Raw genomic sequence first — 22,401 nt, forward strand, 5'->3', positions numbered from 1 at the left:
ATAGACTAGGGTATATTAAAAGCCTCAGTACTTTTAACTTCTACTCACCTCAGCCTAGAAAAGTTATCACAGTTTAACTTCACAGGTTCCTGAAATTTATTGTTTCAAGGAAAAATGTAAACTTACCATATAATTAAAGTTAATAAAATGTACTTAAATAGCAATGTTTATACTCATTACATCAATACTACCACAGCATCCCCATGAAATGAATCTAATAAAACGAACATTCCAAAAAACTTAGTTTAATCTCATGTTTACACCAAACATCCTGTTTCTATGTTAGAAAACAGTGGATTCGAGTACAGTGATTATTACATGAGAGGGTGCTGTTCACACAGGGGAAGAGCCAGCCAGGCTGACTGCTTTCCTTACAGTTCAGGTTCTAGCAAAAAAAAAAAACCCAAAAAACCAAAACAAAAAAAAAAAAACCAAAACCCAAATCACAACCAAAAGAGCCACCTGTACAGGGTAACTCACTCCCTCAAGGCAAGAAGTTCTAAAGAACCCCAAGGAGAGCTACAGGGCTTTCTTGTCCATATTACTGTCTGGCACCTGGAAAGCGTGTAGAGGGCAACAAGTAAGAAACCATTAAAAAAACAACTAACCTACCAAAAATGGAAAGAGAATAAATCTAAAAATCTTCATCTGTGACAGAAATGTAAGCTAGCTAACAAAAACTAGAAAAGGAAGTAGCTCAGTGAATACGCTACCCTCACACCCTTGGCTGGTTCCCTACTGCTTATCTGTCTGATCTATGAGCATGCCTTAAATCAAGGGGTACTTATTCATGATCTCGCCTTAAAGCAAAGGGATATTTTTCCAAAACACAAAAACTCAGGTGTCCAAATTTGGAATTGTGTCATACAAATATCTGAACACTGGCACCCTCTAAAAACTAACCATAAAAGGCTATTTTATACAAAGTAAAAATATTTGTAACTCATTTTAAAAAATGTATGATCTGTGTTTGATTAAGTGATTAAAACCAGTGAAAGCCTCAACGGGCAAAGATCGGGTCCAGAAAGTTTTAGCCAAATAATCACATGCAACCAGATGACCCTTCAGGGAAAAGAAAATAGTTTAAAGTTTCTAGACACTTCCCCAAAGTAGTTTTTTGAGTCATGATAGTTTTACTTAAGCCAACCAGCAAAAAAAAAAAAGTCACATTAAAGTAAACGTCAATTTCTTTTTCAGAACAGCGATGACAGGCTGTCATAGACTTAGACTAAATTATAAGACAAAGTATTTTCTTCTAATCAAAAGAATTAAAGTTTTAACAAAAACTGGCTGCAGTGTAGCTATGAATGGCTTCAGACTTATCATATGAGCTATAAGATCCTTAAGTGCGGGGGTCTGATTAACATCAGTGGGATTTCAGTACTTATTCAGAACAAACAGAAAACATAAGTGAAACCTACAACTAGTAACTGTAGGAGTGAAATTCGTATGCATGAATTATTTCTTCCCTAGCAGTTAAATAAACAGAAGCAGAATAATGCTTTCATTAAGTCTAAACTTAAAAAAAAAAAAATCTAACATCCAAACATAGTATTTAATTCAAAAGCAAAGAAAATATAATTTAAACTTACTAGTATCATCAACTATAGTTTTAATTTAAATCTACCTTGAAATAAACAGTCATCATATACAAGATCCTACAAGTTTTGACAAAGCAAAGCAATTTCTCACTAATCCTTCCATTCCTTGAATAAATCAGGAGAAAGGAAAAGCTGTTGACAGAAAATGTTTTCAGGACACAGCCAACCAGGTTCTTTATAAAGGCTATTAGAGAAATGGAGCATTTCCTACTTAAGAAGCAAATACTAGAATACTAAACCTCACAGAACTTAGTTGAAAATCAAGGCAATACATTCCCTTCAAAACATGGTCTGCTCAAGCCTGGAAGTCCAGTGTATTGACATGATCAAGATGCACTACCTTCTCCAGCCAGCAGCACAAGAGTTGAACACAGCTAACACGGGTGGCTGCACTCGGCCAGTTCAACCTGGTGCGACATTTCAGTCAATTCCAGGCTAGAACTTCAACGCCTCCGGACTCAACAGTAACACACACAATCATCACCCTCATCGCACACGACCTCAGCTCAATTGTGCCAGCGTATTAAGCACAAATGTACAGATGTAAGAGCCTTGAAAGTTTTACAGTTTAAAAAAAAAAAAAAAAAAAAAGCACCACACCAGGTATTTCTTTCCACAGTACAGCCCAAATACTATTAGGAACTCATATATCCTTGTTATTGACACAATCTAAGTTGTCTCCTCCCTCCAAATACTTTCCAAAATTTCTAGTGGATGAAAGACAGAATACAGTAGGCAGCAAAAAATGTATATATCTATTAAAAAAACTAAATACATATTATCCCTCCAACTAAAAATTCTGTGTTACACAAGAGTGAAGCCTTGCATGCTTTCCCTCAAAATGCAGCAAAGATAAATTAGCAAACTGCATCAATCTAGGAAAGACAGAATACCAGAGAGAAAAGCTCTTTTGGTAAGAAAAGAAAGCACAAGTGCTAAAAAGACAAATCTGATGAAGAATGAGGGGAACTTTCCAGTTTACAGATAGAGAAATTATTGACATTGCAGTTTCAACGGTACTTTCAGTAAAAGTGGAAATTTAAGTTTCCCCTCCAACATCTGAGATTATTTAAGAAAATTTAATCCTAAATTAACTTGCATTTCAAACAGTCTCTTGTTCTCCAGTGAAAAGGCAGCATGAGAGCCAAAAGGAGGAAACAAAGTTAGACTAGTATTGTGTACTAGTTAGCATTTTGGTTGTTTAAAATTAAAAAAAAAGTAATCACAGAGACAAGATCTGTAAATACATTTACTCACTGGTCCAAACAAATCGTCTTTGACAACATAATCCAGCAAACTAAATGGTACTTTAACCACCAGGCTCTTGATCATCAGCTGAACACAAAATCCCTCCTAACTAGAGTACAAGGCGTAAACAAAAATTAGGGTCAGCGGGCAGCAGTAACTGCAACCTCAGAGGACCAGAGAGCAGAGCCTAGTTCCATTCCAGCTGTTCCCCCCATGTCAACACCTTGTTCTTATCACTTTTTGACACTTTACATCCTAAAAACTCAGGGCTTGATAACTGATTGACTATGCGATGTCACAAGCTTGACCGTTTGCACATTAGCATTGTTATAAATTTAGCTTCTATGATGTTACTCTGCCCAAATAAGAACCAAGCAGTTTATTACTACCAAAATTCAAAATAAATTTGCTCAGTATTTTGAGTAATCTTTTCTAATGCCTTCATTAGAATGGCTCAATCCTGCACTACAGGTTTTCAGCAGCCAACAACAACACTGACAGTAAAACTGCGATACAGCACAAAGTGTGGCTACAAAACAGGAACACTGGTCATAAATAACTTTACTTCCCAACTTGCCACCCTCTCAGAAGCCCAGGAAATGCTGACGACAAACTATACCCCTTACTTCCCAGTGACAGTTTTCAACTCAGCTTGGAACTGGCAACAGCGAGTCCAAAACACCTGACCACTACAGCCTTCACCCACAACAAACCTTACTACAGACCCTGCTCTGAGTTAATAAACATGGAACAGAATTTAAGTGAACCACTTCTGTCAGGGGAAAAAAGATACGCTGCAAAGAAAAGGACTTCAAGTAAAAGGTCTGTTCAACACATTCAAGAGTGAATGGTGAACCGAGGCTCTCCCTCACCTTTTTGTAACTGAAACCACTGCAAGAAGCGGAAATGCAGATTTTTAGGTCCCGTCCCCCGTCCCCCCCCCCCAGGCCTTCTCTGCTTGAGGCAAACAGGAGACCAACCCGATCGGGGATCGCATGGCCCGGGATCCCAAACTCTATCTCCTGCACTCCGAGTCACGGGATAAGCCACTGCGCCCGGGGGCGGCTCCTTCGCTGCCCGTCCTCAAGCGCCGGAGATGCCCGCCGCCCGCTCCGCTCCCAGCGCGCCCCACGCAAACCCCATTCCGGCCGCGCCGGTGCCGCCGCCACGCAGGTCCCCAACGGCTGGGGAGGAAACCCCGAAGCTGGCAGCACTCCTGGCTCCCTGCGGCGGACACTTCACCGCCGGTCCTCCAGCGCGCAGCATGGCGGCGCCGGCCCAGGCCTCCGCCAAGCCGGGCCAGCAGGCCCCGTTACCAGCAACACCGTTGCTAAGAACCGCGGCCTGGCCCAGAAACCGGCGCCCCCTCCCGCTCGCTCTCCCCCCACCCTTCCCCTCACAAGGCCGAACGAGGCGAGGCGAGGCCCGTCCCGGAGCAGTCTTTCCCCCCCCCCGGCCACTCACCCGCCCCGGTGCCTCCGCAGCGCGGCCGCCACCCTCCCCGCCAGCAGCCCGGCACAACGGCAACAGCGGCAGCTCGCCTCAGCCGCAAAACAGGAAGCTCCGTCAACGCGCAACGTCACTTCCGCTCGCTGTTTCCGGAAGTTTCTCGAACTGGGTGCTGCCTCCCCATATCCCCCGCTTGCCGCGCGCAAGCAGAGCCCGCCCCCTACCGGCGGTCGGCGGCGCTGCAGCGGGGGCGGGGTTTCGGGCCTCGAGCGCCCGTCGCCTTCCCTGTCACACAGCCGGGGCCCGCACCGGTGCCGCCTCCCCCGGCTTCCCCCGGCTTCTCCCGGCGCTGGCTCCCTCGGAGCACCGTCGTTCCCCCTGTCCCGGGGTTTCTAAGCCCCCAGAGGCAGGCCGTCGGGTGGTAAATCTCCCTGCGTTCCTCTGAGGGGAAAAAAAAAAAAAAAAAAAAAAGGTGATATGCAGGTGTGCTGCTGGGGGAAAAGGAGGAGAAAAGTAATACTACTTTAAAACAACACTCTTTGACTCACTCACTTGGCTGCTAGAAGTGAGAAGACAAAATTTCTTCCCCCACGTGCGCCTTTATTTTAGTCTTAAAAATTGTAACCCTCGTGCCTAATCCTTTTGAGGCCAGATTCATGGTTTTCCAGCTGGCACCTGAACAGATTCCTTGTGCTGTGTGAATCTATTTAAGCATCCTTTGGGTTATATTTGAGTATGTGGTTTTCCGAGTGTCATGGCTGAGAGCAAAGTATAAGCAGCCAAGTTATTATTCTATTTTAAAAAATTGGACTTTATCCATGATTTAAATTGCTGTAAAATTATATTTCTTGCCCTTTATTTAAAAAGCTGGAGGAGGCATTGATTTATAGATCACCAAGGTGAAATTAGAGTTTCCACACTAAAATGTGTCCTCCTCAAATGAAGTCAATTAAAAGGCTACTCATTATTTTAGGGGTGTTTATGCAGGAGTGGGATCAGTTCGAAAAAGACAAAAGCAAGCTTGGAGTAAGGCAGAGGAGAACCTGATACAAATCAGCAAGGCAAGAAGTAGGGTAGCCCTAAGAAAAGGATAGGCTTGGTGCTTTGGGGGAAACACAAGCTTCAAAAGAAATACTGTTTTGTGAGATTTGATGCTAAACTGTGGTCATGGAAACAAGTCTTTAAAATTAGATCAAAGAGACACCCTGCACCATTATAGCTTCTCATCAGCAAGTAGCTGTGAAGTCCAAGTTGTTGATCCACCTGGGAAAATAAAAGATGACTGGCTCTTTCTACAAGGAATGGTTGCAAACCTCAGAGGATTCCCAGCCTAGCAAGTCAAGCATCAGGTCAGTACTGTGTAGTCTGGGAGGAGATCATAAAAAATTCTGATTGAATGCTTTAAACATTTCTTGATTTGGAAGTAAAAAGGTTTTTCCTCAACCTTTCATAATCGATCACAGGTGAGAACAAGGTATGAAATCCTTTGGTCTTTTAAAAATCTCACCTGCAGCAAACAGTCTAGAAGCAGTGCACAAGGCAGCTACTTTGCTTTAATTGCTTACAGAGTGGATTTTAATATAAAGTTATGGTATGATGGACGCCAACCATAAAATTTTGTATTTATCCACACAAGCAGAACAGCAGCAAAGAAGCGTAATTCCGTATGGAATTACAGGGTTGAAATTGCATTACTGTCTACACCAATGCAACCAGGACCACTGCTGCTCTAACACAACTGTGGTACGGTGATAGCATTGCATTAATTTGCCCCTAGATTTTCTAACACTGTTCTGACTCTAGACTGCGTAGCTCTCCATTAGCATTCTTCAAATACAGGAATAATGTTTGGGAAGGCTTATGCTTGTCTTTGTCTTAGAAGTGGGATACGAACACATTTCCTGAGACTTTGCAGAGCACGTGGTTTGCACAGCCACCAATGACAAATACCATTTATTGGGGCACCTTATTTTTTTAACTTATTGTCATGGTTTAACCTGTCCGGCAGCTAAAACAACCACACAGCTGTTTGCTACTTCCCCCCCGCAGTGGGATGGGGGAAGAGAATCAAAAAGAAAAAAAGGTAAAATTTGTGGGTTGAGGTAAAGACAGTTTAATAGGACAGAAAAGGAAGATAATGATAATGATGATAATACTAATAATAGAATATACAAAACATGCGATGCACAGCACAATTTCTCACCACTCGAAGCTGATGGTCAGCTAGTTCCTGAGCCGTGCCACCTCCCGGCCACCCCCCAATTATATACGGGGCATGACATCATATGGTGTGGAATATTCCTTTAGCCATTATGGGGCAGCTGTCCTGGCTGTGCCCCCTTCCAGCTTCTTGGTTGTCCCCCACCTTCTCGTTGGCAAGGCAGTATGAGAACATGAAAAGTCCTTGACTGCCTGGCAACAACTAAAATATTAGTGTGTTATCAAGATTATTCTCACCCTAAATCCAAAACACAGCACTATACCAGCTGCTAGGAGAAAAATTAACTCTATCCCTGCCAAAACCAGGACATTTAGTATCTTTGATAGCTCAGATTATCTACCACTGAACAATAACAAGAAGTATTTTTTTAAAAAAGTTTGCTTATATTGTGCACTTGATATTTAATTTTGTGTTCTCTAGGTTACACAGAAAGGTAGGGGATTGCCATAAATGTGGCACATGGCAAAGCCAGCCAGAAGGGGTACTGCGAAGTGGACTGAAGAACACACTGCACAGATCCAGGTGAGTGTGCAAAGACAGTATCCCCGAAACTCCTGTAATGAAACAACGTGACCTCAGCGTGTCCCCACCAGACCTGAGCTGGCTTCTGCGGAGCCATTTACATGGTTGTCCCCAGCGCTTCAGTTCTGAGAGGTTTCACTACTTCAGGCTTGTAAACATGGGGTTTGGTCAGCTCGGGAGCTGCACCCAGGCAGGAGCCAATCTCACTGGCTTTTCAGGAGGCAGCTCAAGTTGGCACAGAGTGCTGCTGGACCTCCGTGGACTTAGTGACATTCAGAAACAAGGGACAGGGGTAGCAGCTAAGGGATTTATACTTCTATCTCAAGGGCTTAGGAGTGGGGGAAGAAACTCCAGAGACTCCAGGCTGAGGTTGCCTCTAACACAGCATCCATCAGACTGCTCAGCTCCTACCAGAGGAAGAAGTCTCTGCCTCCCTCCTGTGGTTCAAGCTCCCTCTGACCAAGCATTCCACCAGAAGTCATCCTGACAAGGTTTAACCCCATGCATTTTTTCATGCACAGCGGGTGACAAGTTAACAGTAATTTGGGGAGCACAAGACTAGCAGGATGAATCTATAAAAACATTAACAGTGACACATTTTTACCCCTTCTGATCAGCTTCCTGTAGAATTTAACAGAGAAATATAAGGTAGTTTCAAAAACATAGACGCTCATGGTCTTGCTTTCCTGGTTTCTGTTTGTTTTCTGATCAGAAGCTCTGAAGGAAACACTGCTTTCGTGCTGCTCTGCCCAGTGTTCTTGTTGCCATAGCCCAGTATGGCAGCACATCCGCCTCGTACCCCTCCAGATCTTCAGCAGACCAGCTCAGCCTCTAAGAGTCTTCAGGTTAAAGTGGTCTAATCTGTACGTGTCCAGGCAAAGTCTCTGCTTCTCCCAGATCACCCAAACCTCCAATAGATATTGTGGCAATGATTACTTTCCTTTTAAGAGTAGCACTCTGATAAACAGTGTTCGTAACTATAGTCAGGTACTGCTGAACCGCCTTTTTACCCCCCTTTCTCTCATTGAAGTTACGTAGTTCAAGTCCCACAGGACAGGACTGACTAGTTCCCCAAGAATTAACTAAAATTCTTCTGACTCATGGTTTGACATGATCTGTATATTTGGTCACACTCATTTCAGTTAAGATTTCTCAGAATTATTTTAAAACTTCAGTGTTACTCAGATGTCTTACAATAGTCTGAAATTCCTTAAAACTGCCCACATCAGTGTTTTCCATGCCGCAGAAGGATCTTGCAGTCTCTGTGTGAAACATTAACACAGATAAACAAGAGGGGGAACTGCACAAGGTAAAGAGCCAAAACCACCCTCCTCCTCATCAGAGGTAATGTCATGGGAAAGATTTTAGAGGCAGGACTCACAGAAAGAAGTAACATGTTTAATTAGATCTACTTATAGGACTGATAAAACAGAAAAGCTTTCAGATTCAGAAAACCTTCTTCAAAGGTATTTGCAAAAGCATAAAGTAAAAGCATTCTATGTTTTTATGGCTAGCTGCTTGCAGCAAAAGCCTGGAATGTTGTGTTAAAGAGCATTAAATCTGCTGTTGCTGGCGGAGTATCAACGTTCCAATAACAAAAGCTGATAAAGTCTGGTGGGTCTGTCGAAGCTGGTATCAAAGACCCTGGGCTGGTATCCAAGTGCTGAGTCAGAATAAACTCTGTTATCGAAGGATCTTCACTGTTCAAGAATTTTCAGCTCTCACCTGGGAATGTGAGGCAAAGGTCTGGTTTCACTTCAAGTAACGTCAGCTGTCTAAAAGTTAAGCATCTAGTTTAAGGCCTCTGACTATGAAGACAGAAGAGGAGGGGGCACCTCCAGGGAACAATTTATTCCCCACACTTTGGAGATGTATTTTGGTAAAGAACCACCCTCAGGAGCTCTGTCTATGCGTCACCTCTTTCATCGGAAGGGCCTTGACAGCCACCTTACAGATGCCTGAAGTTAAGTGAGATGAATTCAGGCCTAACTGGTAGCTATAACCTAATGATGGAAATAATGTGGCAGCATTCCAGGAGGTATTAGCAATTCACATAGTTCCCAGATTCTTTTTTTTAATCATTTTTTATGACTTATGGAGGTCAATTTTGAAAAGCCCATCAGAACACAAGAAATGCTTAAAAATGCTGCATTAGAGAGATATTAATATTAGTCTCTCTGATGTGCTAATGGCTGTAGCCTTCCCGGCCTGCTGCTCTGGCCTGCTGCTTAATGCATCCAGTTTTTCTATTTACAGATTTACAGATGCTATTTTTGGTATCAGCAAAGAATATGAGCATAGGTATCAAAGATTGTTCTCATGTCATTTAATTATAGTACTACTGGCAAAGTAATTCTGGAAAGTGCCACTTAATTAAATATAAGCATTAACTTTCTGCTGATAGCTTATCAGAAACAATTAGACTTGAAATATGGGCAATACACCTAATGTTTAAAACTTTAAGTAGAAGCATTAAAAGCACAAAATAACCAATTTTCATTAGCATTCTCCAGAGTTTTTCTGCCAAGCACAACCTCCATTTCCATCGGTATGGTCCTTTTTAGGTAATCGAGAGGCTGCAAGTTTATCTGGACTCCTCTTTGTAACCAAAAGCTTGAGCCAAGTGGATGCTTTTGAAAGTGGTTAAAACATTTCCAGATAGCTGGTGGTTTTGCCAATTCCTCGTGAAGTATCAGACATATTCTAGTGATTATTCGGGGTGTGCAGACAACAACCTAAGAACTGTTGTGGGCAGTCAGAAGATCTCACACCTTATGGCAAGCGCTTATCGAGGACAGCTTGATCAGCATTTATGTTCATTAACTTGATCAGGGATATGCCAATGCCAAATATTAGTTAATTCTATGTAATTTTTCATCAATAGCCAGATAGATCTAATGGATAATTAGACCTAAAACATCTCTGCAGAACTTTGAGCTCTGCTGCTATTTGCCTGAAAGTGCAGAGGGGAAAAACAGTAAGCAGAGCTGTAACGAAAAGAATTATTCTTAAAGATACAAGGGCTAGAAGGAACTAATTTCTTCAGAAGGTGTGTTTGACAACATACAGCAAAACAACACAGCAACTGATGAGAGATGCTTTTCCTAGATCTAACATTTGGGTAACCAGAAGTAGCAAGATGATCTGAAATAACACCATCTGGTGAATGCCTGTTTCTTTCTTCAGCAATCAAGAGCTACGTGTAACAATAAACAGAGAATAAAATAGAAATAACGCAGAACTACTTTTTAGTCAAATGTTATACAGAATGAACTAACAGCTGCTCTGGGAATGCAGAAAAGAATGATCTTAAATATAGTAGGATATTTGAGCAAGCTGTTCCTATAAATACATTAACAAACGCTGCAAACAGAATGTACGTTTTCTTCAGAGCCACAGACAGGTAGACGTAGTCCATAGCCATGATTTAACAATCACACAAGAGTTCATCCCTTGACAGCGTGAAATCCAGCCCGCAGGATGTCTGTACATGCTTTTACGTACAAGCAGTCCCATTGGCACCTGTCAGAATTCCCACATTTCTCCTGTCTGGCATGCTGTGCAGCATTGCACCTAGCACTGGGCTACCCAGCCTTTGTAGAAGACAGCAAAATTACAGGGGTTTGCCCAAGACGTTGCATTTCTAGATGTTTGATACTGTTGTTGGAGGAAGAAGTGGATACACGCTTAGGTGAATTCACATTTAGCATTAGTCCTATGGTTTTTGCATCAATGTTTAGCATTGTATCTACAAAAAGTTGTGAAAATAACTCAATTTTTACTGAGTCTGTTATTTTGCAGTTGGTAATAGGTTTGCAAAACCCTCAAAAAGACAAAGCAGCACTGAAAGTTGAAAAAGCAAAGCCACAAAATCTTAAATCCAATCTCACCTGGTAAGTGCCATTTATTAACAACTACAGGCATCTACAGGCATCTGGCAAGGAAGAGAATTAGTGTGGTCTACGCAGTCCCAAGTCTCCAAGGTCCACTAAAGGTATTTTGAAGATGCCTCTGCATTCAACAACAAGCAAGTCAGAGAGAAAGATGATGAAGGTTTTGGAGGAGAGGCTGAGAGCGCTGAGTTTGTTCAGCCTGGAGAAGGCTCAGATTCATAGAATCACAGAATGGTTTGGGTTGGAAGTGACCTCAAAGATCATCTAGTTCCAACCCCCTGCTGTAAGCAGGGACACCCTCCACTAGACCAGGTTGCCCAAAGCCTCATCCAACCTGGCCTTGAACACTTCCAAGAAGGGGGCATCCACAGCTTCTCTGGGCAACCTGTTCCAGTGCCTCACCAACCTCACAGGGAAGAATTTCTTCCTTATATCTAATTTAAATCTACCCTCCTTTAGTTTAAAGCCATTCCCCCTTGTCCTGTCACTCCATGCCCTTGTAAACAGTCCCTCTCCAGCTTTCCTGTAGGCCCCTTTAGGTACTGGCAGGCTGCTCTGAGGTCTCCCCAGAGCTTCCTCTTCTCCAGACTGAACAACCCCAACTCTCTCAGCCTGTCCTCATAGGAGAGGTGCTCCAGCCCTCTGATCATCTCCGTGGCCTCCTCCGGACTCCTCTTGGTACCGCCCAGTGACAGGACAAGAGGCAATGGGCACAAACTGGAATACAAGAAATAGCGTTTAAACCTGAATGTTTTATTGTAAAGGTAATTGCTCACTGGAGCACATTGCCCTGAGCAACCTGCTGTAGTGACCCTGCTTTGAGCCAAGGTTAGACTAGGTGATCTCCAGACGTTCCTGCTGACCTCAACCATTCTGCGTTCTTTTGCATGGATTCAACTGGTGTAACGTTATAATCACTCTTTGCCATGTGTTGTCTCTCTACACATGTGGGAAATTTTATGAGCTGTCCAGACTACCAGATACATACTGAAAAACAGGAAAAATATCGGGGCATTCATGTTCTAGTCATGCTATGAATTATGAAGTGCCCTACAAGAGGAGTTTTCTGTCATTTCCTGTTTACCACATTTTTAGTGGCAGATAAGCATGAAGTATGTATGGTGCTAGTTTTAAGTATTCCAAAACAAACACACACAATATTCATTTTATAAATGCTATCGTGGGACTAAAAGTGCATTGAGCAATGAAAATACTGGAAAAGCAAAGGGAAGCAGATGATAATTGTAATTATCAAAGGAGATAAAAATTAAAGTACACCTTCAGAGGGGCCCACATATGTGCTAAAATTCCAGAAGCTGAAAGAGATGTTTTTGTAGTGTTTACTGATGGAGTAGCATTCTGCACTACGAATTACAGCTTCTCCTGTTTTGATCCAAGGAGGGAGTTTTGCACTTTCCCAAGATTCTGAAGTTTTTTTCAAAGCATGTCAGTGACCTCAGCTACGCTGTGTGAAAGGCACACAGAAACAAAGCTAAGCCTTTTAGTTGCGGTTTGACTGACAGAGTGAGAACTTCAGAGCTCTAAAACTCAAGTTACAAATCACCCAGAAGCAGCAGTAACTTCAAGACCAACAAACAGTTAATATTAAGTTCTCCTTTAGAACCGATTCAGTACTAGCGATCTTTAGCAAGAGAATACCAAATTTACTGGGGAAAAAAAAAAAGAAAATATTTCTACAAAGTTTCAAGAAAACTCAAATTATTTTATTCACAAAAGCAGAAGTCAATAAAAATATAGATATCCTGATCAGTTTTACAGACCATGTTCATTTCTTCTCTCCTTCACTGACAGGCAAAGCATCATGAAAAAAAAATAGTAACAAGCATTTACATCACAAACCATTATTAACACAGATTCATGTATATGAGCAAATGTTTTAAAGTTTTTTTGCATATAATTATAAATACAAATAAAATTACAGCTCCAACAAAACATTCCAAGAAAAACAGCTCTTGTTTTTTTCCTTTTTGTTTCTGTGCTGTACTGTTTTTCAGTGGTGAAGAGAGTATGTGCTGTCTCACTGGCATTTAACAAATACTTTTTGGTTTAAACTGAAATTTAGCATGAGCTCACTCCACTCCTTAAGTGTTTTCTTTGAATTCCAAACACCTTTATAGATCAAATTAGGATATTTGATTACTCAAATGCTAGATTACTCAAGTGATGCCAAAAAAACTGTGCACATTGCCACTAAGAGCATCAGGAAGCGCTTTTTTTTTTTTTAAATTACAGAGCACCTCACACAAAAATAATGGAAGATATCCTTGTTGTCCAAATCAAACTTCTGACAGCTCCATGTTTACATGTGCAGCTGGAGCCAAATCCTTCCTCTTTTGTAGACATAAATTCTCCCTGGAAATCACGAGCAAGTTTTATGAAATTTATACAAGTCTGGCTTTCAAGACCGTGATGGAAGACAACTGAGATTAAGAAACATGGCCAAACATTTCTGGTTTGGTTTGGTTTGTTGTTGTTGTGACTAAACCCACATCTGGAAAATTCTCACCGACATAAACAGACCAAGTGGTAATTTTATTTTTTTTTTATTCCGCTTTTATGCCTTTTAACTTTGGAGAGATGAAGAATTTGCAACCCCCTCCATCATAAAGATAAACCCTGACAAAAATGTTTGTACAACAGTTTACAAGGTTATAAAACAAATATTATTTGAAAACAAAAATAAACAGAAAATGCTGTCATTTTTCAAAAAACAAGTACTGAACTAGGAGGACAAAACACTGAAGTACAGAAATTGACTTTAAGGACAGGTTGTATTGCACAGAAAACAACTCCAAACCCATCATTATTACTGCCATAATTCTGAGGATCGAAATCTACAATAGTATTTCAGGTTACTTGCATGCAAAGTGCTTCCTGTCTCTGCCTACCTAAACCCTGGGAGCATCACAACTCGAAGAGAGTTTGCTCTTTTTTTAAAAAAACAGAAAATCCACATTCATATATAAACAATGCTTGCTACGTAAGAGCTACGAGAGATCATTCAGACTGCTGAGCTCCTCAGGACATGACTAACTATACATTATTTCTCATACCTTTATCTCCTGTTCCTTAAAATATTCAGCAATAGATCACTGAAAAGCAAGTGCTTCATCCTGACTATAGAAAGCAGCTGGCAGTCTGAACCGAAAGCCCTTGTTGTCAAAGGAAAGCCCTACCCCCTTTCTTATTGCCGTCCGGATACTGGCGGTGCTGTGAGCTGTTGCAGCACAGATTTTCAACTGACCTCCTACAGAATGAAACCTAGGCTACAATCTCACTGACTGGAGTATGTCAGAATTTCATCCCTAATGTACAGACTATACAAAACAAGATCACCAAGTACTATATACTGAAGAAATAGAGTATTTTCAGCAAACTCAAATTCTCTACTGAAGTCTTCTGCGACTGTGTGATTCTTGCAATTACATGATCACACCTACTGCAGCTCACACTTCCCCCCAGCCTACCCTCTGGGTTGAACTTGCGCTCACGGTAACAGCCAGGAATAGTGTGCACTGTCTCCTTTTACAAAAGCAGAAAGCATACATTACTAGTCATGATTACTTGGCGTGACTCCAACACAATCTTCAAAATACGAACATTTAATAGAAAATTTAAATTTAATTTTACAAAATACAGATACAACACTACCCAATGTAGCAAAATAATGGAATTGAAAAATAACTTCAAAATATTTAAAGCATTCGGTTCTAAAATAAATAATGCTATCTAAAAGAAGTGTTCAGGTTTTGCAATTAGGAGGAGGCAGTTCCACTATTACTCATCTCTTTTTCAACTTCTTTACAAGTTCCATAATTTATGTAGAAAAATATACAAGAAAAAAATTTTGGGATAAAGAATAGGTTGGGTATGTAACATTTAACATAAATAAAAAGCCTAAAGCAAAACGAAAAAGAAAACCAATCATTTTATTTCTGTACATAAAGACTACAAATAGTATTTTAACACTTCATTTATTACCCAAATTAAGAAATTATACATTTTTATATGGTTACTAGTAAACATCTTAAAATCACTCAGTTTCCCCACATTTAAAAGGATATTGCTGGTTACTGCTTATTAAATCTGATATCCAACAGAGTTTCCAGTAACAGCAAAGTATTTTTTTTGCATAAGAGATGAATACAAGTTTGATTGTAAATTTTGATGTTTTAAAATATAAAACTAAAGTTCAGAGGGATGAACTTATGAATCTTACAGTTTGAACTATAGTTCCTTTTTTAAATTGACTGCAGTTTGCATATGGATACCCAATGATGTGCCTACTACTAGAGGATCAGTTCCTTCCATACGAAAGCAAGTTTTTTCCCAGGTATCAAATTATATTAAGCAGCATATTCCCACCTACTTTTCTTAGCAGAAATATTGCAGGCAGATGGATATAAAAGCTGTTAATCACAAAAAAAAAAAAAATTTGACTACTGTCTACGGCACAGGTATGGTATTTAAGATGGAAAGAAATGATAGGGAAAAGGAATGTGAACACCACAGGCTTCAAATATAAAAGATAAAGCCTGCTAACTTTGGTTCAAATAATTTTAATAATTGTTACATGTATATTTTTCCAAAGTGATGACTTTTGTATGTACTGTTTATACAACAGGAGTCTGACACATTTAAAAAAAAATCTGTACAGGCACAAAAGACAGAAACAGAACAGAGGAAAGATGGATAGTCACATCCATTTATGAGAGTGTTCAAGTGATAATGACGCAGCCAAAGGTTGAACTTAAAATAATGCAAATCTGATTTCTCCAAGGTATTTCAGAAAGCACAAATGGACTATTATAAACGTTTTATCTCAGTGCCTACCATCTTGAGGGAAGGTAGTACAGAACAAAATCAGTTCTGCAACAACTATGATTTGTAAACAATTCTACAGTGTAAGTAAAAGATGTTAGGGTATCGGTAACGAGCGTTTTCATCCTCTCAGTTCTGGGATATCTGCAAACATCTGCTTCACTTCCATCTAAAAGATTAATTACAGGATGTTAGCCCTGTCTCATCCCAATGCACTGCATGGTACACAACTTTTATTGCCAGTTTGTGAAATTACTTATGTTTGAACAGCACAAAGCCAAAGCTTCATCTTTGGTTAATTTCACTGAGATGTCACTGTTCTTTAAATGTGCTCTTTCTTCGCATAAACACAGAAAACAGCCACACCGCACACGGCATTCATTGTTTTGAATCATAAAGCAGTGTCAATGTAATATTAATTCATGAAAGCTAACTAAGAAATCATGTTTAAAAATGAAACCTATTTGAGGGCATTTGATAAGACACAAGAGCTGCAGAAATCTAGACAGAATTCCCTTAAAACTGCTTGGGTATGGGTGCTGCTGATAAAGTAGGCACTGGTTAGTTCCTCTGCACATCATCCAAGTAAGCGTCGGTTCGACTCAGCTTAGTTCAAATCCAGCAGCACATTCAATAGCATAAAGAAGCTTGCTTCGCATCAGATTTTCGTCATAAAACTCAGGAAGCTTCAGCAAGTTCATGCAGGTACTGGCAGTAGGTAGCCTGTCTAAATCAGATCCTCCATTGTGAATGCAAAATGCAGGATATAACTCCTGAAAAATGCAACAGGGGAAGAAAAAAAACCACATCAAAAAATACATACAAGCCAAAACCTACCCTGTAACAGCTGGCACAGCTGTCTAAGAAATAAATAAGATTAAAATCTGTCCCAGCAACACATTCAAATGGCATCATCTTTCATTCCTGGTGGCCCCCAAGGCACTCTTCAATTGTTTAGTGCCTCCATCTACCTTGTCCCCATCAAGATCCATTCATTTGCAAAACACAAAGCAATTCATTTGGTTCTAAGGAAAAAATAAGAATTTGATATTGCTCTATTCTGCAAATTTATGATGCTACAAAAACAGTGAAATACAAAATTGACAAAACAGCAGAGCTGCATGCAAGAAATTTGTTGGTGTGTTTGGAAGAAACAAGTGGGATTCACAACTTCAGAGTCTCCTTACAAAGCCTCCAAAACACCCAGGGATGCTGTTCGCTCTGTAGGAACTGGAAAACGATGGGTTCCTGCTACACGCAAGGTTTCTGCCAGTGACGTACATGCTGAACACAGGGAACTACAGAGCACTAGCAGTAACAGAGGTACATGGAAGACGATGTTCTGTCCTGTTTGAATGACATATAATACTTGTCATCCTATAATGACATGGCATCTTCTGGGAATTATCCTTTCTGGTTTTCTCTTTCCAGGCAGGGAAGACTTGGTTTCTGTATACACAAAAATCCCAAGAAAGGCAATTTTGCTCTAGCTAAGGAATTGTCTCTACTTGTCATGTTACAGTGATGCTCTGAGGAGAAAGAGGACGAATGAGTGACCAGATCCAAATACAAATTATAGTACTACACCAATTTCTTTGTGACATCCAAAAAAAAAAAAAACACCTGCAAACAAATAAATGATCCATGATCAAACACTCCCTTTTCAGTCTTTTCCTTCTAGAGCTTTATTTTGTTAGCATATCCGAACACAGAAAATAAATTCTTCTAGTAGATGAACATCAAGCCATCATTTTCCTTCTACTCGCAATATACAATGATCATTTCTGTGTTAAAATCAACCGTCTGATACAATGCTAAAGGCATTTCTTGCCCTAAAGGGATTTCTGTCTAAACTAATCTTTCAGCAAGCCTACAATTTATGAATGTCAAGACAAACAGTACTAATGACTTCAGTGGATCTGTTCATGTGTAAGATTAAGCGAGTATTTACATTACTGTGGTCTAGAACTCCAAATCAAGAGGTACTTTATATTCTCCAAATAAAGATCTAACATTATTTAAAGCAATTATACTCTGTGTTTCTTCCCAGAGTAATTATGAAGTTACTCAGCTGTTATTGGGATGATACTGATGTGCATAGTGACTCTGTAATGACATAAACTTGTCAGACACTGATTATTCTGATATAATAACCACTGATCTGAGGAACAGATTTTTAAGACATTTTGTATGTAATATTTAATTGTTTTAGTAAAATCTTCCAATTTCTTCTGAGAGAGAGTATACTGAGAAAGATACTTATTTGTTACTTCTAAAGCAATGCTTTTGCTGGCAAGGAAGTATTCATTTTATCAAATGCTTGCCTGAGGTAAAGCAGTTCTGATTTTAGAAACTGGGAAAAAGAAGTCCCAGCTCCAAAGGCAGAAGGTCAATTAGATTCTAACCTAAATTATTGTTCAAATGGAGGCCTTAAAAGTATTTCATGGCTAAAATGCTGCATTTTTAGTGTTCCTTTCATAATGCTAATTGAATTCCTCTACTTTAGCTTTAAAAATGGAAAAATGAAGTTCTAAATTGAAATGTCATGCCAAGGGCACCATTTGTTTCATAATTAAATACTGTACAGCGGGAAACTGCAATAGTTTGGAAGTGGAAAGTATCATCAATTTATTATGTGACCTGATTGGAACTTAACAATTTTCAACCACGCTTTAATGATTTTTTTTTTTGTCCGTAACAATCACATTTATTAAACTTATTAAACTTTAATTAGCTTTAGTAAATGTTATTCTGAGTCTGAATCTGGCAGTGAGAGTTTAAAATTTTTAAACAATGCAAAGCCAGACTGTGCTATCTATAAGCTATGAATGTCAAGACATTTCTGTATCTTAAATTAACATGCACTAACTTTAAGAAATTGTGATGGGTCCACAACATAAAGCAAAGGCAAGATTTCAGAGTGAGAACCAGAAATTGTGTTCCTCTCAGAAAAATGTAGTACCCATATTAAAACTGTAAACAATTGTTGAAGATGGCTTGTGTTAACGTCTACCATCAGCATATTCAGGCAGTTATTTGGGTGGTAATATTCAGCACCCCTGAGGCTTTTCACTCTTCACCTTCAAAGCTCTAAACCACACAGTGGCCACCAATACATTATTGATGATAATACCACTTACCCACTTCCTTTTCTGGCAAACGTTTCCTGACAAACCCCTGGTTTGTTGGTAAATCCATGTTAAGACGATACTACTGCAAGCACCACGTGAGTATTGACCTAACTCCTGCTCGGCGCTGCCCAGCAAGGCAGCAGTAATGCCTTTTCACTCTGCTTTCTGTTGCCAAGACTGTCACATGCAGCTGAGCTTGCAAGTCCGTTGTACAGCGAATTCATCTTTTAATTTATTGGAAAATTTGATAATGATTTTACTTCTATTTTTCCCTAGCCAAGTATCTTAAAGTCAAGTTGTGGCCTATCTCCCGTACACAAACTTCAGCTTTCCACATTTGGCTTCGCTACATCCTGTTTCTGCTGTGTCACTATCAGCCTCAGTATTTTTAGACTTTTGATTCACTTCCTCCATCTCTTCAAATGTCATGCTGGCTACCTCAAAGCTGGGTAGCTAAATCTGCATTTCCTGCTCTCCCCTTGTAATTAAAAAGGATGACAACAAATGGAGACTTCACTTTGTTTCCGCGCAATTGTTTCCCAGTTCTCCCTTGGTTACATGACTGATGTGCACTGTCCTATCTGTCTCATCCCACAGTTTTCTAATTGTTTTTCCCACTGTCCTATAAAATCTTGTTTGTTGCTAGAGTACTGTACCATGATATTCACACGCACTTGGACAGTTTAAGAGAAATGCTTGCAGGCTTTTAAATAATCACACCAGTCAATCAATGAACACCCTAGATAGGATTCGTGTGATTAAGCAGCCATCTCTGTTGTCTCCATATCCAAATCTAGTCACCCCGGACACTCTTTACTGTTACAGGGGACCTACTTAGTATGTTTTGTGGAGTCTAAGACATGATTCATTTCATCCTGAAGCAGACACATGGAACAGTCAGACAAATTACCAACTGAAAGTGCCAATTCCTCTCCTCAGTGCCTACAGAAGGAGTGTAGATGAGCTATAGATGATAGATATTGAAGATGGAGGCTACGCTGCCTACTCATATGCTAACAGCACCACACAGCACATGCTCCAGCAGCTGAAGGGGTTACGTAGAGGGTGAGACTGCACAGGGGCTACGTAGAGGGTGAGACTGCACAGGGGCTACGTAGAGGGTGAGACTGCACAGGGGCTACAAAGTGATTGTACCAAAGGGAGGTGTAAGCGATCACACCCGTCTCAGCTTCAGCTTATAAAGAAATAGGAAAATAAACAAAAGGATTGAAAAGGCAAGAGGAGGTAAAGTTGCAGCATAAGGGGACAGACGGAAGTCAAGGGCAAAAGGCCATGCTTCCCTGCGGAATGCGGCACTAGCAACAACTTTTCCACTTCAAAAACCGTTCCGCAGCCTGAAAAAAACAAGCTGTTTAAGCTACTGGGAGTATTCTTTCGTCACCTCTAGCAACTGATACACACACCACTGTATGACAACCCACGTACGCTTTTATATATTTTAAATCATTCAAGTGTCAGAGGGCTGTGTCTGAGACCACTGTGATTTCAATACTGGAGTGTCATCTTGTTTGTTTTCCAGAAGAAAACTGTACTGATAAAAAAGCAAATAATCAAAAGTTTGAAAATTCTGGAATTAATTCTGTTTAATTCAGTAAGAGAAAAACAATGGTAAGTACTACAAAGCTCTAAGTTGTGTGTGCGGAAGACGAAGGTGGAGGTTTTGTTTCATTTTTTACTTCTGACATCTTTATCATGTGTCACACGTCACAGGAAAAAGCCCAGTTCCTAGAGCTGAGAAATCCTTCTAGCATCTGCCTTTCAAGTATTTCTTTAAATGCTGATAAAAAACCCAAATGAACCCCCTCGCAGAAAAAAACCCACCAGAATGAACTTTCACAGTATGCTTCAGGAAAAAATTGTGCAAAATTCCACATATGTTGTTTCTGTCTCCAGACTATTATGTGTATCTGAATTCCTTGTTCCCATATAAAATATTAGTATCTGTGCCTGAAGTATTTCTATAATGAGAAAATGTTCATTCAACACCACTTAATATATAAAACAGCTACTAAACCTTTAGGACTTACACATTACCTGTATTCACTTCCTATAGGTTCATCTACCTATTTTACCTAATAAGTGTAGGAAACTAGTTACTATCCATTGCTAATTAAATATCGTACTACAGTCCCTTATAATGTGAAAATTTACTACGTACACGTACTCAAATTTTGTGTAGCAACAAATCTTATTCTTACTTGTAAGGAACTAGATGATGCAATGCCTGTATTTGTTCCACATAAACCCACCTTCACATCAATTTTACTAAATAGTACAACAGTAAACCACTGTACTAAAGGGGATGGTGTTTGCTATGAAGCAATTTATTCTTTTATTTTCTTACACAAAAGCATTGGATATTCCCACATTTTAGAGGAAATGAAGTCCATGGCCGGTTCTTAGTCTGCATTTTGCAGCCCAGCTGAAACTCATGGGTAGAATATCCCCAGAACTTAAGTTTCAGAACATCTTCAACTTGCCTCAACCTCTCTTTAGTTTTATAAGCAGTGGACAAAAGTTTTCTTCATACTTAAGCTTCACTATAAATACCAATCTAAAGATAGCAGCAAAATACTTAGGTACAAGGGTAATCAGCTGTGACCCTATATGCAAATAAATGGTAACTGGAGGGAAACACAATACATCTCCCCCTTCAGATGGTTAATTTAAGAGGTTCAAATTGAATAGCTGCTTTTATATCCGAAATCCTCTTTTGCCTGATTTAAAAGACATTATTCTTAACTCAAACTGTTCCTTCAACCTGGTAGCAATACTGCTTCCGTACAGTAACAGGAAACGGCAGCAAGGTTCTTCCATGACAAAGAGTAAGTGCTCTAACCAATATGTTTGTAGGCTTATCAAATTTTGCAGTTAAAATAGAAAACAACAGAAAAACTTTTCATTAAATATTTTAAAACTATACTCATTATAATGCAAACATTGAAGCTGTTTCTGTAGTCACAGAGGAACACTCTTCTCAAATTGTAAAACCCTACAGACAAGAAAAGCTTGTATCATCATCTGAGTATTTACAAAAACTTGCCAGAAGTCGGTAAGACATATACCTTAAACCCCAGAAGAGGCGGTCGAGAGCAGCTGGTTACAAACTTGAGTAGTTTGCGTTTCTCTTCATCAGTGAAGCTTTCTACAACTCTCCAGAATATTTTAATTACAGGATGGTCTGCTGTGTAGCCACCTATAATGAGATTTAAATGACTTATAGGTAGAATAGTTTTATGTAAGAAAAATTTTTCAGAAAACCTAGCATCAATCTTGAAAAGCTTGGGGAAAACATTATAACCAGCAGGCCTCCACTGCTGACTTCCAACATTTATAGATCTCTTCAATCACTGCGTTCTGAGTTTCTCATTCATTGCTTACCTATGGCTACTATCTCCCTCAGCTTCTTAACTGCAGTTTTCTTCACTGAATCCTATTTGTTTATTTTAAATTAATTTCATTTAGTTTAGCAT

The 22,401-nt window shown here is 39.9% G+C and overlaps 2 protein-coding genes across 9 annotated transcripts in view; both read right to left on the reverse strand.

The window, feature by feature from the left end:
• The window catches only part of DNAJB6 (DnaJ heat shock protein family (Hsp40) member B6), a 63,311-nt gene extending 58,852 nt beyond the window's left edge, over positions 1–4,459 (reverse strand). For 2 of the 8 annotated variants that reach the window (XM_075746631.1, XM_075746625.1), the window contains exon 1: positions 4,314–4,459. The gene's annotated coding sequence lies outside the window, so the exon portion shown is untranslated. Of the gene's footprint in view, positions 1–48; positions 90–3,721; positions 3,871–4,313 lie in introns of those variants that run through there. The other 6 variants (XM_075746626.1, XM_075746633.1, XM_075746632.1 and 3 more) reach the window with 6 other exon arrangements.
• Positions 4,460–12,636: 8,177 nt separating this feature from the next.
• Positions 12,637–22,401, reverse strand: part of UBE3C (ubiquitin protein ligase E3C) — an 80,367-nt gene continuing 70,602 nt past the window's right edge. The window contains exons 22-23 of the mRNA XM_010300497.2: positions 21,994–22,124; positions 12,637–16,549 (exon numbers count right to left, since the gene is read on the reverse strand). Coding sequence (XP_010298799.1) covers positions 16,379–16,549; positions 21,994–22,124 — 302 coding nt within the window. The 3' untranslated portion in view covers positions 12,637–16,378. The remainder of the gene's footprint in view (positions 16,550–21,993; positions 22,125–22,401) is intronic.

This window comes from Balearica regulorum, chromosome 2, assembly GCF_011004875.1.
Source record: "Balearica regulorum gibbericeps isolate bBalReg1 chromosome 2, bBalReg1.pri, whole genome shotgun sequence".
In the NCBI taxonomy this organism is placed as follows: Eukaryota; Metazoa; Chordata; class Aves; order Gruiformes; family Gruidae; genus Balearica; species Balearica regulorum.